Genomic DNA, 11,897 nt, shown 5'->3' with positions numbered 1-11,897 from the left:
TTCATTTTTACCAGTTTTAATGCTTTTAAGTTTTACCAGATGTTTGGTGCAGAGAGCCCAGTTGCTTTGCACCATAAAATGCCAAATCCACCCACCCACCCAACCAGCCAATCTCCTTATCGTTACATACTAACCTAAACTTAGCCTTTAGCACTAGTGTCCAACGTGTAACTTCAAGCAGTATCACTGAAAAAATTACATGTTGTGGTCTTTTACTTTAAATGTCTTTATTAACCTCTTGTACTTATTAATTAGCTCCTGACATACCTTTTCCTATGTCCTTAGCCTTTACATGTACCATAAAAAAAATTGCATCACCGATAGCCAACTTTATTATATCACCTACTCTTTCACTTATATCCAAGTCAGACATGATTTACTGTTTGTTTTTTGTATATGATAAAACTTGTAATTGTTTGTAAGTTTTATTTTGGATTTCTGTTGTTACAGTTTAATAAATTGTTTCTTGTTCCAACCCAACCGTAGTGGAATTTTGTTTTAGTCCATTACACATTCACAATTTGTTCATGATGAGGAATATTGCATAATTCTTCATTAGTAAGTATTGAAGAAAAAATAGAATTTAGTAATCTAGATATCTCATAATCATCAGATATGAGCTTTCCTCCTTCGTATTTCACAGATGTACTTATGAATTTTTACTGTTAGATTTTCAGCCAGTCTTACCATTATCGAATGTTGTGTTTGACCAACTCTCTCTGATATTCTGCAGTTCTCTTAGTGTCTCATTTTTTCAAATTTATGACAGTTTCTTTAGTTTTATCCTTTTTAACCAATCTGGTCTTTAAGTTCCAGTTACTTTTTCTTTTGTAAGGAACATGTCTGTTGTGAAACGTTGTTTTATATTAAATGATTTCAGCACTTGATCAGTATTTCCAATTAATTCAGTTGTGTTATCCACAAAAGACAACCTTGTTGCACTTATTAAAAATTAGTTGGGCAACCAAAAGTGTTACTACTCTCTATCTTGCACATTAAACAGATCTGGATGGTAAGACAAAGTTGAAGAGTTACTAGGCTCAATAATAAATCACATTCAATTACTTGATTATTTTCACATGAGACATGGATAGTTGGAATAATTTATTTTAGAGCAAATTCACAATTGGTTATCTATTGTGCCCATCATGGAGAATTGAACACTAGATTTTAGTACTGTCGACTCTGAAACATACCACTGTCCCACTTGGAGACAGGAATAATCAAAAACACTTTCAAATGGTTGATTGTTTTTGAGTCATGATAATAGAAGTTGAACATCCTTTAATTAGTTGAAAATAATTGTAATGGCGATGTTTCACTTGTATAGTTGGAATTATTAAAAATAATTATAAGAAGGAAGAATAACTTGTATAAGTTATTTCTTGACAAAATTGAGGTAATTGATGATCATAAGTAGTCAGTTACATCAATTAATGGAGTTTTTTTCACCCAGAGTAGCAGTAAAACATAAACCCTAAATGACCGAGGATCACATGCACTAAATGTTCTACTCTCTCAGCTATTTCTATAGAAGAAACATTAAGCGTAAAACAGCATTGTTCCCAACATGTTCTGTAACTAATTAGGGAAGGAAATCATCCTGAACAGTTTTTATATCCGTTTCCCTTGTGGTTTTCAGCCAGTTTGTGTTCCTGAAATTAAAATCCTCCATAGTGATGAATTCAGCTTAGAGAATGAGTTATTTCTATAAGCTTTGGAGACTAGCACCATACAAAAGTTTACAATCTTGACTTTGTGCTGAGAGAAGCAGGTGAAAGGAAATCCATACCAAGACTATTATTTTCTTACCCGACCAAATACTGCAGTTGTATCATATATACAAGATTAGAGTATCTATAGATTGGTAAAGTTTATAATGTTCATATATTAATAACTAGTGTGATTATGGAACAAATTGTAAGACTTTGACTTGTATTTAACATTTTAAATAAAAAATTTTGCAAGAGAAGTGACAAAATATGTGCTTTCATTTAGGTGTCAGATTCATTAAGCATTTCGTATAATATTTCAGTCATGTTGAATAGGACTGGCTTTAAGAATTTTTTTTAAATTTATTTTATAGTTTTATTTTAGCTTAGAGAATGGAACAGCTGAGGTGGACAAGTAGGTCTTTTGTTGTCCCAAAACATTATTTTATGTGGTTATTTTCTTCTTCTGCATTATGGTTTTTCAGTCTGTAATATACAAGGTTAATGAGTTAATTTTGTACACAAGTGTATATACTTGTGAACTAGATTAGTTTAATGTTTAATTATCAGATTTATGTACTTGTGTTTTTATGAACTTTTTTTTCTTACTGAACAAATCAAACATAAATGTGGACTAACTTGTTCAAAGTATTGTGTAAACAGGTTTATAATGTTTAATATACAGTTGTTTATGTATGATTTGTGTTCAGACTAGCATATTTCATGAGGTATACTAATATTATAGTGAATGTTCATTGTATTTAAATGGTTCCCAAAACTTTCACATATAATGATTTTAACTTTTTTGGATGGTCTCACAAAATGTTTTAAATACTAAACAAAACTTAATATTAAATACACAATGTGTTTTACTAGTGTGATATGAGCCTGTACTAATGGAAACATTTTTTCATTTTTAGGGCTTTGCAACTGTGAGAAAAATATGGAAATCCAGGTAAAGCCAGGAGAGAATATGTGTACATCTCAGGTGGCCAGAGGCTGCACAGACTTTGCCATCAATTTGTATCAGGCAGTTTTACTTGAAAGTCCAAACCAGAACATCTTTTTTTCTCCAGTTAATATTGCACTATCATTAGGCATGACTTTAGCTGGTTCTAAAAACAAGACAGCAGAACAGATAAGAAGTGCTCTAGGAGTGTCCAGTCTAGCAGAAGATGAGGTTCACCATGGTTTCAGAGACTTTCTGCTGGTGTTGAAAAAGGAAGAGGAGGGAAACTTGATACTTGAGTTAGCAAATCGTATCTTTGCTCAGACTGGAATGAATGTTCTAAGCAGTTATAGCTCTGCTTTAGAAATATTTTATGATAGTGATCTTGGGACGGTTGACTTTCAAAAGGATCCCAGTGGATCTATGAATGAGATCAACTCCTGGGTAGAAAGGACCACAAAAGGGAAGATTAGTGATTTGATTACCAAAGATCTGATCACTCCTCTAACCCGAATGGTTTTGACCAGTGCCATCTACTTCAAAGGAAATTGGGCTCGAGAATTTGCTAAAGGAACCACCCACAAGAAATTGTTTTACATTTCTGAAAAGGAAGCTGTAAACGTTCACATGATGTATCAGGAACACAGTTTTCGATATGGAGTGAGCGAAGAACTGAGTTGCTCAGCCTTAGAATTGCCTTACAGAAATGGTCTTGTAAGCATGGTTATTCTTCTTCCTAATGCAATAGAAGGACTGGAGGCTCTAGAGAAATCTTTATCCAATAATGCAATTAAAGAATTGATTAAAAATATGGTTAAAGGAAATGTTCGTGTTTCGTTACCAAAATTTCATCTTGAGGAAAATATATCCATGAAGAAACAACTTTCAAGAATCGGGATGGAAGACATGTTTCAACATGATAAAGCTGACTTGTCTGGGATTACTGGGCAACAGGATCTATTTGTAGGAGAAGTGGTTCACAAGAGCTTTTTTAGATGTCAGTGAAGAAGGTACTGAAGCAGCTGCAGCCACTGGAGTTATCTTACAAAAACGGTGCATGCTTATTAGAGAGGTTGTAGAATTTACAGCTAACCATCCTTTTGTTTTCTTGATTCTAGAAAATAAGTACAAGTCAGTGTTGTTCATGGGAGCCTTGAAAAAGCCTCCTGTTTCTGATATAGTTCAAGATGATTGTTAAACTACACCTTATTGTATCCCAGGGTTATTCCATACTTGTAATTCTACGTAACTAGTAAGTATTCTTGTAACCAACCAGTTATCAAGATCAAATTAATGAAACTAAAATTTGGACTAGAAAAAATTTAATGATGCTGTTCAGGTTAACTCAGAAGTTGTTTGACATATTTTTGTTTAGTTTATAATGAGCAGTTTTTCTACTGACATTTGATGCACCATAACTTCATTGTACCTTTTTTTAAAGTACTTCATATTATAGGTTCTTATCAGGTAACTAACTACTTTATATTAATTCATCAAGTGCATGTGTTTTCATTATGATTTTTTATTGTGCATATATTTTTATACAACTGTATACATGTATTTGAAGCCTTTATCTTATGTTATAGAAGACAGTTGTGATTTCCCTGTTTCTTTTCTCCAATGTGAAAGAATATTTTAAATATCTATGTACATGTACTATGTTGTCGTGTTGTTGTTGTTTTTTTAATTTAATTCATACAATTGTAAGAAATACAATGCATAACTCAGCTTAACATATCCTAATACCTGTTAAACAGTACTACTGTTAACTGATTTGATCTGTTTTACAGTATTACTGTTTCTATGGTTGTGGTAATCACTTTAATTTATCATCCCCAAAACAGGACTGGTGTTTAAATTGTATATATTTTTGTCTTTTGTTAACTGAAAATTTTATTTAATAAACACAGTAGCACAAGAAAGAAGACAAGGAAAATACTGGATGCATGTATATTATTCATTTGGCTAGAACAGATAAAAACTAATGAATTTTATTAAAATTATGTTTGAGATATGGATAAATAGACTAGGTAGTAAAGTCACAGCCTAGTAGTTGATGACATACTGACATTGAAAAGTAATTTTTAAAGATCAATTACATTAAGCGTTATTCATGTTCACAGATGGATACTGAAAAAGACTTAATTCATATGTTGGGAACAAAACATCAGACATAATATCCAGTCTCTTTGGTATGTTAGTGTTATTGATATAATAACATATTGATATAATATAATTTGGAGGTTTAGAATGTGTGAACTGTGAGTATGATAATGAAGCAAATGAGAGGTTTTTATTTACATATGTATACAATGAAAGCCATAACAAATGGTGTGTAGATTATGAAATCATGTAAATCCTAAAAGATGTTCATAGGCAAAAACTGATGTACATAAGATACATGTAACAAACAATGATAAAATAAAAGTGAACCTTTACAATTATAATGCTAACAACTTCATCCAAACTGTAGTTTATTTCTGAAAGTGCTTATTATGATTACTTGAACAAAGAAAGCACTCTTGCATAAATTCTACACCAACTTGCACTATCATGTAATACAGTAAGTGGGACATGTGAATGAGGTTGACAAAAAAGGTAAGGAGAAAGTGGAAGAGGAACAATCATTCCATTTATGGAAATCAATGGCAAATAAGGAATAATCAGGAGGAACAAAGAAAGAGTGAAGTGGATGATAGAAAACATCTGATGAAGTATTTGGATGAGAGGGCACATGTAACAATACTTGTTTGATCAATCGTGGCTAAAGATGTTGACTGCCAGAGCCTGGGAGTGAGATACAGGGAATCAAAAGAGAGGTAACTTGGTGTTGAGAGCTGGAGCTGTGGTAAAGGCATCTGCATGGAGAGAACTCCACTGATGTTAAAGATCCCTAAAACTAAGGGGATCTAATGCCAACCCTATGGGATATACCCAGTTAGGGCACAAAAGACAATCCACAAACATATTGAAAATATCTGGCATATGTCATGCAATAAGATGAATGTAATGTACTTGGCCCAGTATAAGAAATCCAACATCCAAAAATAGAGATTTCTGGACTGGGTGCCCCCTTGGTGGTTATGTACTACGACTATAGATAGTTGAATGTATCATCACCGGACAATGTCGAGTGAGGAGAAGGATGTAATATAACATACAGCTAGATGTTCAAGAACATTGATATGCAAGGAACTTTTGTTCACAGACAAATGGCATAAAGCCTGGTGATTTATCCATGCACCCATCCCAGAAAGGACATATCCATGGAAAGATGTAGATTTGAACACAGAGAAGGAAGCAGTGTGCCTTCCAAAGTATGGGCTTTGTCTTATCACCAAAGCAGATAATCTGACAAGGAAGAGTGAAGGAAAATGGTAATGGATAGAGGATGTCAAACAAGGTTATCTTGAAGTGCCCACTGAAGTTGTATGGTATGGGCACACTCAGGGGTGGCCAGTGATATCATCAATGACCACATCCCCCAAAACAGTAGAACCTCACGACAAGTAAAATATTGAGTCGAGTAGGCACGGTGAACTGACAGTTCCATTCAACAGAGTTGCAAAGGAGAAGGCTGGGCATGATTGACTGAAGTGTTGAGAAAGACCCTAAATGAATAAAAGATATTGAGTAGGTCTAAAGAAGGACTTCTTCAGTTTGATAAACCAGCTCACTGAAAAAAGCTGCCAAGTATGATTGGCTGATTCCTGTTCAGAATGAACTAGAATAACTTAGTCATCTACGTAATAATAAAATTGCAGCCCCAGAGCATTGTTCAACAAATGCTCAGGCTACTTAGAAAAGTACTTAAGGTGCCAAGGCAAGTTCAAAGGTGAGGGCTTAAAGTTGATGAACTACCCCTAAGATGAACAAACTGAAGGTAAGGATGAGATTGGAGCAATGTCAGATATGTTGGTAAGTGTACTACCTCCTATGTTTGTAAATGCTGCATTAGTTGAGTTAGTTTCATAGCAGTAGTGTGCACATTTGCTGCTGTTTATGATGATGTGCTAAAGGATGATTCACCTGTTGCAAATCTTCAAGTCAACCCTTCTACATCCACAGTGGCACTTATTGAACCTATGGATTACACTGTGGCTCCTCTGGCTTCTTCAAGTGTAGTGGATTCCAATTCCATGTTGGATTTACTTTTATATTCAGTTCAAGCTATACCAGTGCAGTCATTTCTGTCTGATGATTTACCAGATTCTGCAATGGTGGTGGAACCTGATGTTGATCATCCTTCTACGATAATGACATCTATGTCATCATAAAAGAAAACTTCCAGATGTCTCTGTTCCAACAAAAAAAAGAAATATTCCATATTTTTTTCCTTTCAGGAACTAATTACACAATTCTTTTGTTCTCCTGACAGAACACGATTCCAATGATTCATTTTCATCTATCATTTAATGACTCATAGTTATTGTTTTTTATTTATTAATATCAATAGCCTTAAAGAAACCATCTGTTAAATTGTTTTTTACAATTATTATTAGTAACCAATTATGGTTTTGTGGTTTTACAGGTAACTCAATTGTCTTATGTTAGTGCTAATACATCTATAATGTCTTTTCTTGCTAAAAAAAATGTGCTTCTGGGGTTGGGTTGCTTGAATAGCTGGAGCTGTGCAATCTTTTCCATTGTAAGTACTTGTTGAACGTCCCATGTTTTTTCAGAATGCTGATAAACATGTTGTTAGAGTCAATTTAACCCTAGAATCTAATATTTTTCAACTCATTTGCATTTCTGTTCCAGTTAATAGGAGTGGATTGTTTTTGTTCTTTGGCTCATTACCTTCTCTCAAACGTTCATTTAATTCTGGCAGAAAGTTTTAACTGTCACTGAAGTTTCTGTGAACAAGATGTGTGTGTGGCAACCCTGTACTGGGAACAGGGAAGGTTGCTGAATTACATACCCTTATAACAAATTTTATTTTAAAAGATGTCTAATAAAACCAGTATCCCCATGTTGGTAGATGCACATGTCCCAATAGCACTGTCAATATTCTAATAGATAGATTTATCATGTTTCCTTCTCTGATATTGACCCATGTACTCTACCAGACTACGAGTTTGTTTCTTAGGACAACTGCTATGGGTATTAACACTTTTACCAATACAGCAGAGAACAATGTTTCGACCTAAGAAGGATGGTTGATATGCATATTTATTTTAAGCAGCTTTCTCGCCATCACAAATAGACTACGTGTTTGTAATCCATATCTACTATCCAATTTGGGAGGATTATTGAAAAATGAATAATTTATAACTTAGGTACTAAGAATTGTGAGCTGATTTTGTCAGTTCATGATCACGTTAATAATTTTGAAAGTACAGTTAGATGGTGGGCTTCTTTTAAAGCTGCAGTTAAGCTAATGTATATAAAATTTTTTTGTGAAACATTCCATGCTAATAATGATCATCTGTGTTGCTTAATGTCTAAACTAGATCAGATTGGATATGATCAAACTCGAATTGCTCCTGCCTACCTCAACTGGATTAAGGATGTTGAATGTAAATTTAACTTGTTAGCTTATTGTTTAAAAATTTGGTCCTATGCAAGTGAGTTTTTGAAAATGAAATGCTAACACAATATTTTTTTTCATAAGAAGAAATTTTCAGGAGAGAAGAAAGTGATCTCTTGACTCAAAGTCAGTGGTTCTGTGTTAAGTGGCAAAAGTTAATTTCTCTTCTACACATTTTGTTTGATAGATTGCCTCAAGTTCCATATGAAATTTCTTGCACCTTGTCTAACCTCCATACTTATGATGAGTGCTTTTCACATAGTACTATTAATGAATACCCATAAAGCACTTAAGTCTTAAGAGCTGGTCAGTTTTATAAAGAATTTTTTGATATTTTAGTCATAAATGTGTGGCTATAATTAGCATTTTTTTCCCTAGCTGCCATTAACATTTTACTTAACCTGTTGACTGCCAAGTATTTCAGCTGCTACGGCAACTCTGAACCAAGTTCAAAATACAACTCTGATGCTTCTTCATTTTGCAAATTTTTTCGTGACGCCATTTTGGATCAAAAGTGAAACAATTTGTAAGTAGGTCAAATTCATGTATGGTGCTGACATCTATCGTTGAAGTTAGGTATTATTGGGAACGAATTAACTCTCCCGTGGCACTCTGTTACCGATCGGCTTGGACGAGTTATCTCGTCTACGGCACTGAACAGGTTAAAGATCATGATCTTACCGACACAGGGAATTTGAGGCCTATTACATGATTAAATGAAGATTATAAGATTGTCAGTCTTTAGAAATTATATAAGTTTTTACTTCATTATATTTTTTACAAAATTTTATCTTTTATTTTTATACCAGTAGTATTGGCTTTGTGCCAATAATCAACTAACGAAGATTGTCACAAAAATTCTGGCAATGCAACTCTTTTAGGGTCTTTGATCACGTTATTCTTTCTTCCCAGAAATGTTCGATCCCAGTGTCTACTTAGATTATGATTTTGATTGAGAAAGCCATGATGGTGTCTTAAAATTCCTGCAACATTCCCCTAGTTTTATCTTCGTATCAATTCGTTTAGTTGTGTATTGATCAACCTACATTTAACCCTTCTTTCTCATTCATTACTCACCACAACAGAGCTGCATCCTTTGCATGTTACTTAAGTTCACTATCATGAACTGTTTCATGGTGTTGTGTTCTCTCTCTTGCACCATTCCTTCTTAATCTTCAGAAATGACATTCTAATTCACTGGTTGACTCTTTCTTGCAATCATGTTCAACTTGAGGTTCTGGTTTATGCTATATTACTAGTTTTTGCCAGAATTGGTTCACCATTTTTCTCTTTTTATTAAATTTCTTCTTTTCCCCTTTCTGGGGTATATACAACGAAATGAGATCCTTTGGAATTAAATTGGGGATTTTTATGAATGTTCAACTGGATCTATACCAGTCAATGAATTGAATTAGTGTTTTTTTTGTCTTTGGGTATCTTATGGAACAGCCCAAATATCTTGGTACTTCTTTATTGAGATTTAGGTTTTAAACACCAGAAAAGGTGAGATTCACTGACCTCTTCCTTCCTCTTGGCTACAGTTGAATATACTTGTTTATGTAACAGTAGGGTCAGGGCAATGTCCATGCAGGTATCAGCACATACATTCATGTTGAATGTATCATCACAAGTATCCTGTATTTTGCAAACAGTTCAGGATGTATTTCACAATTATCACTAGTTTTAATTCTAATACAATGTTTAACAAATATCATTTTCAGTGTTATCAGCTTAGTCTAAAACTAATGAGATGTTCAGTTTAGCATTAGGTGCCTTTATTAATACTTTATTTTTAAGAGGTATGTTAAGTGGCGAAAGATGCTTAGGTCTATTTTCATCATATATGTAGTAGTGGCCTAGGTCAAATGTCTTGCCAAATTCATGGTCTCCAGTTTTAGAATTGGCTCATCATAAAATCACCCAGTGGCATGCCTAAAAATCTTTCAGTATTTGGAACATTTGCTTGTGTTCCGTTTGCTAATTTGCTCTAAATTTTGGTATGTTGGTAAGATTTTCTCATTGTCTGACACTATAATTATGATTCCAGAATTAGGTTTGGGGCTTTGGAGGGAAGACAAATGAGATTCTTGTAAAGAAGGTTACTCTATCAAACATGGGATGGTCTTGATGGGGTAACATCTTGTTCAGAAATAAGACTTTATCTTTGTCACACATTATATAAATTCTGTAACAATGACATACTGGATGGGTTTACTGTCTGCAACAGGAAGTAATCTTCTCCCTAGAGATTCATGGAACTTGTCATTTTATTGCAGTTTTGTCTTAAGACCTGTTTCTGTACTTTCCTTTGGTTTTCTAAGAATTGGTATTTTAATTGATAGTTGTAATGATACTTCTAGTCCTTCAACAAAATAATTTAAAAAAAAAAATCTTGTTAAAGAGACGTTTGTTTCCAACCCAAGTTTACTAGCAAGTTCCCGACCTTGTTGGAAATGGAAATGTATCGAATATCTTTTAAGAATAAGGCAAAACCGATGTACTAGAAACTGCTTGATAATGTTTAACTGAGTGGTTCCCACTTAAAATTTCATCACATTATTGAACAATAAGTGTCACCGATGTTAGTTACAAGAAACCTATGATTACTTATTTTATTCTTGGGACAAACCTTATTATTGTAGTTAATTGTTACAGAAATGTACTGATTTGGAAATATTAAATTATTCATACATATTTTGTTACACTTGATGAGTATGCTGCAATGATTATAATATTAAATTATTCATACATATGTTGTAATACATATTTTGTTACACTTAATGAGTGCAATGATTACAAATTTTGATGAACTTTCTTTTGTACTTATACCGTGTAGTGTAGGACAACACGACAAGTGCATCTTGTTCCATGCTAACATTACTGTAGAATGTCTACCATATGTGTTCAGGATGTTTACTTAAGTTATATCTATTAAGTGCTTCATTTCTGTACACGTTTTTATTATAATTAAGAGAGAGAGGCTTATTAATCTGACTCTGGGGCAGGTTTACCCCCTGCCTTCCTCCAACCTGAAGCAGATGGAGAGTGCAGTTGTTGGTAGTGGGAGACTGTATTTGTGCTATTCCCTGTGTTCTAATAAAAAAAAAGAAAAAATGGTTGATCTGAAAGTAGTAAACTGGACACAAAGTGAGAAAAACAGACCCCATAAAGTGACTACTGAGAAATAGATGTTTTCATATCCACAACCCGTTGTACTGATATGCTCTTCCTCTGACAACAGAGGAAACAAGTTTTTGTTTTAATAATCCAATGTTTCATTGCATATTTTATCTTATTTGCATGCAGTTTGAAAGTTAAAATGTGGCCCAGTATAATTACAGATAATTCGTTGTTTTGCATTTTTGTAGAGCAGCTATTTGATGTTTCTAAAGTTTGAAACGTAGCTTGTGCTCTCATGTCCAAATATATTTTGTTAAATATTTCAAAAGCCTCGATTGTACCTTTGATATAGGTTGAAAGGTGTTACGATTCCACATCAAAGTTAACTCTGCTAAAATAAACACATTCTGAAACTAAGTTGTGTATCTTAGATAGGGTGTTCTTGGTTCTTCTAAAATTAAGTCTCATGCATCTAGTGAGAATTCTTCTGGGCCTGTTAGAGGCAACCTGACAATTACTGCAGAAAGGAAATCATGCCTCAAAGTAGACTGGCGTATTTATGTTAAAGACTGGTCGTGCAATATTC

General features: G+C 33.7%; 1 protein-coding gene across 1 annotated transcript; it reads left to right on the top strand.

Moving 5' to 3' along the window:
* The first annotated feature begins 2,632 nt into the window (after positions 1–2,632).
* LOC143226603 (leukocyte elastase inhibitor-like) lies at positions 2,633–5,111 on the top strand. The gene is given in 2 exon segments (XM_076457798.1): positions 2,633–3,645; positions 3,647–5,111. Coding segments are annotated over 2 exon segments (1,203 nt in total). The 5' UTR covers positions 2,633–2,655; the 3' UTR covers positions 3,860–5,111.
* Positions 5,112–11,897: the final 6,786 nt, after the last annotated feature.

Source organism: Tachypleus tridentatus, chromosome 9 (assembly GCF_004210375.1).
Source record: "Tachypleus tridentatus isolate NWPU-2018 chromosome 9, ASM421037v1, whole genome shotgun sequence".
NCBI lineage: Eukaryota > Metazoa > Arthropoda > Merostomata > Xiphosura > Limulidae > Tachypleus > Tachypleus tridentatus.
This window is presented reverse-complemented; position numbering and strand designations above follow the sequence as displayed.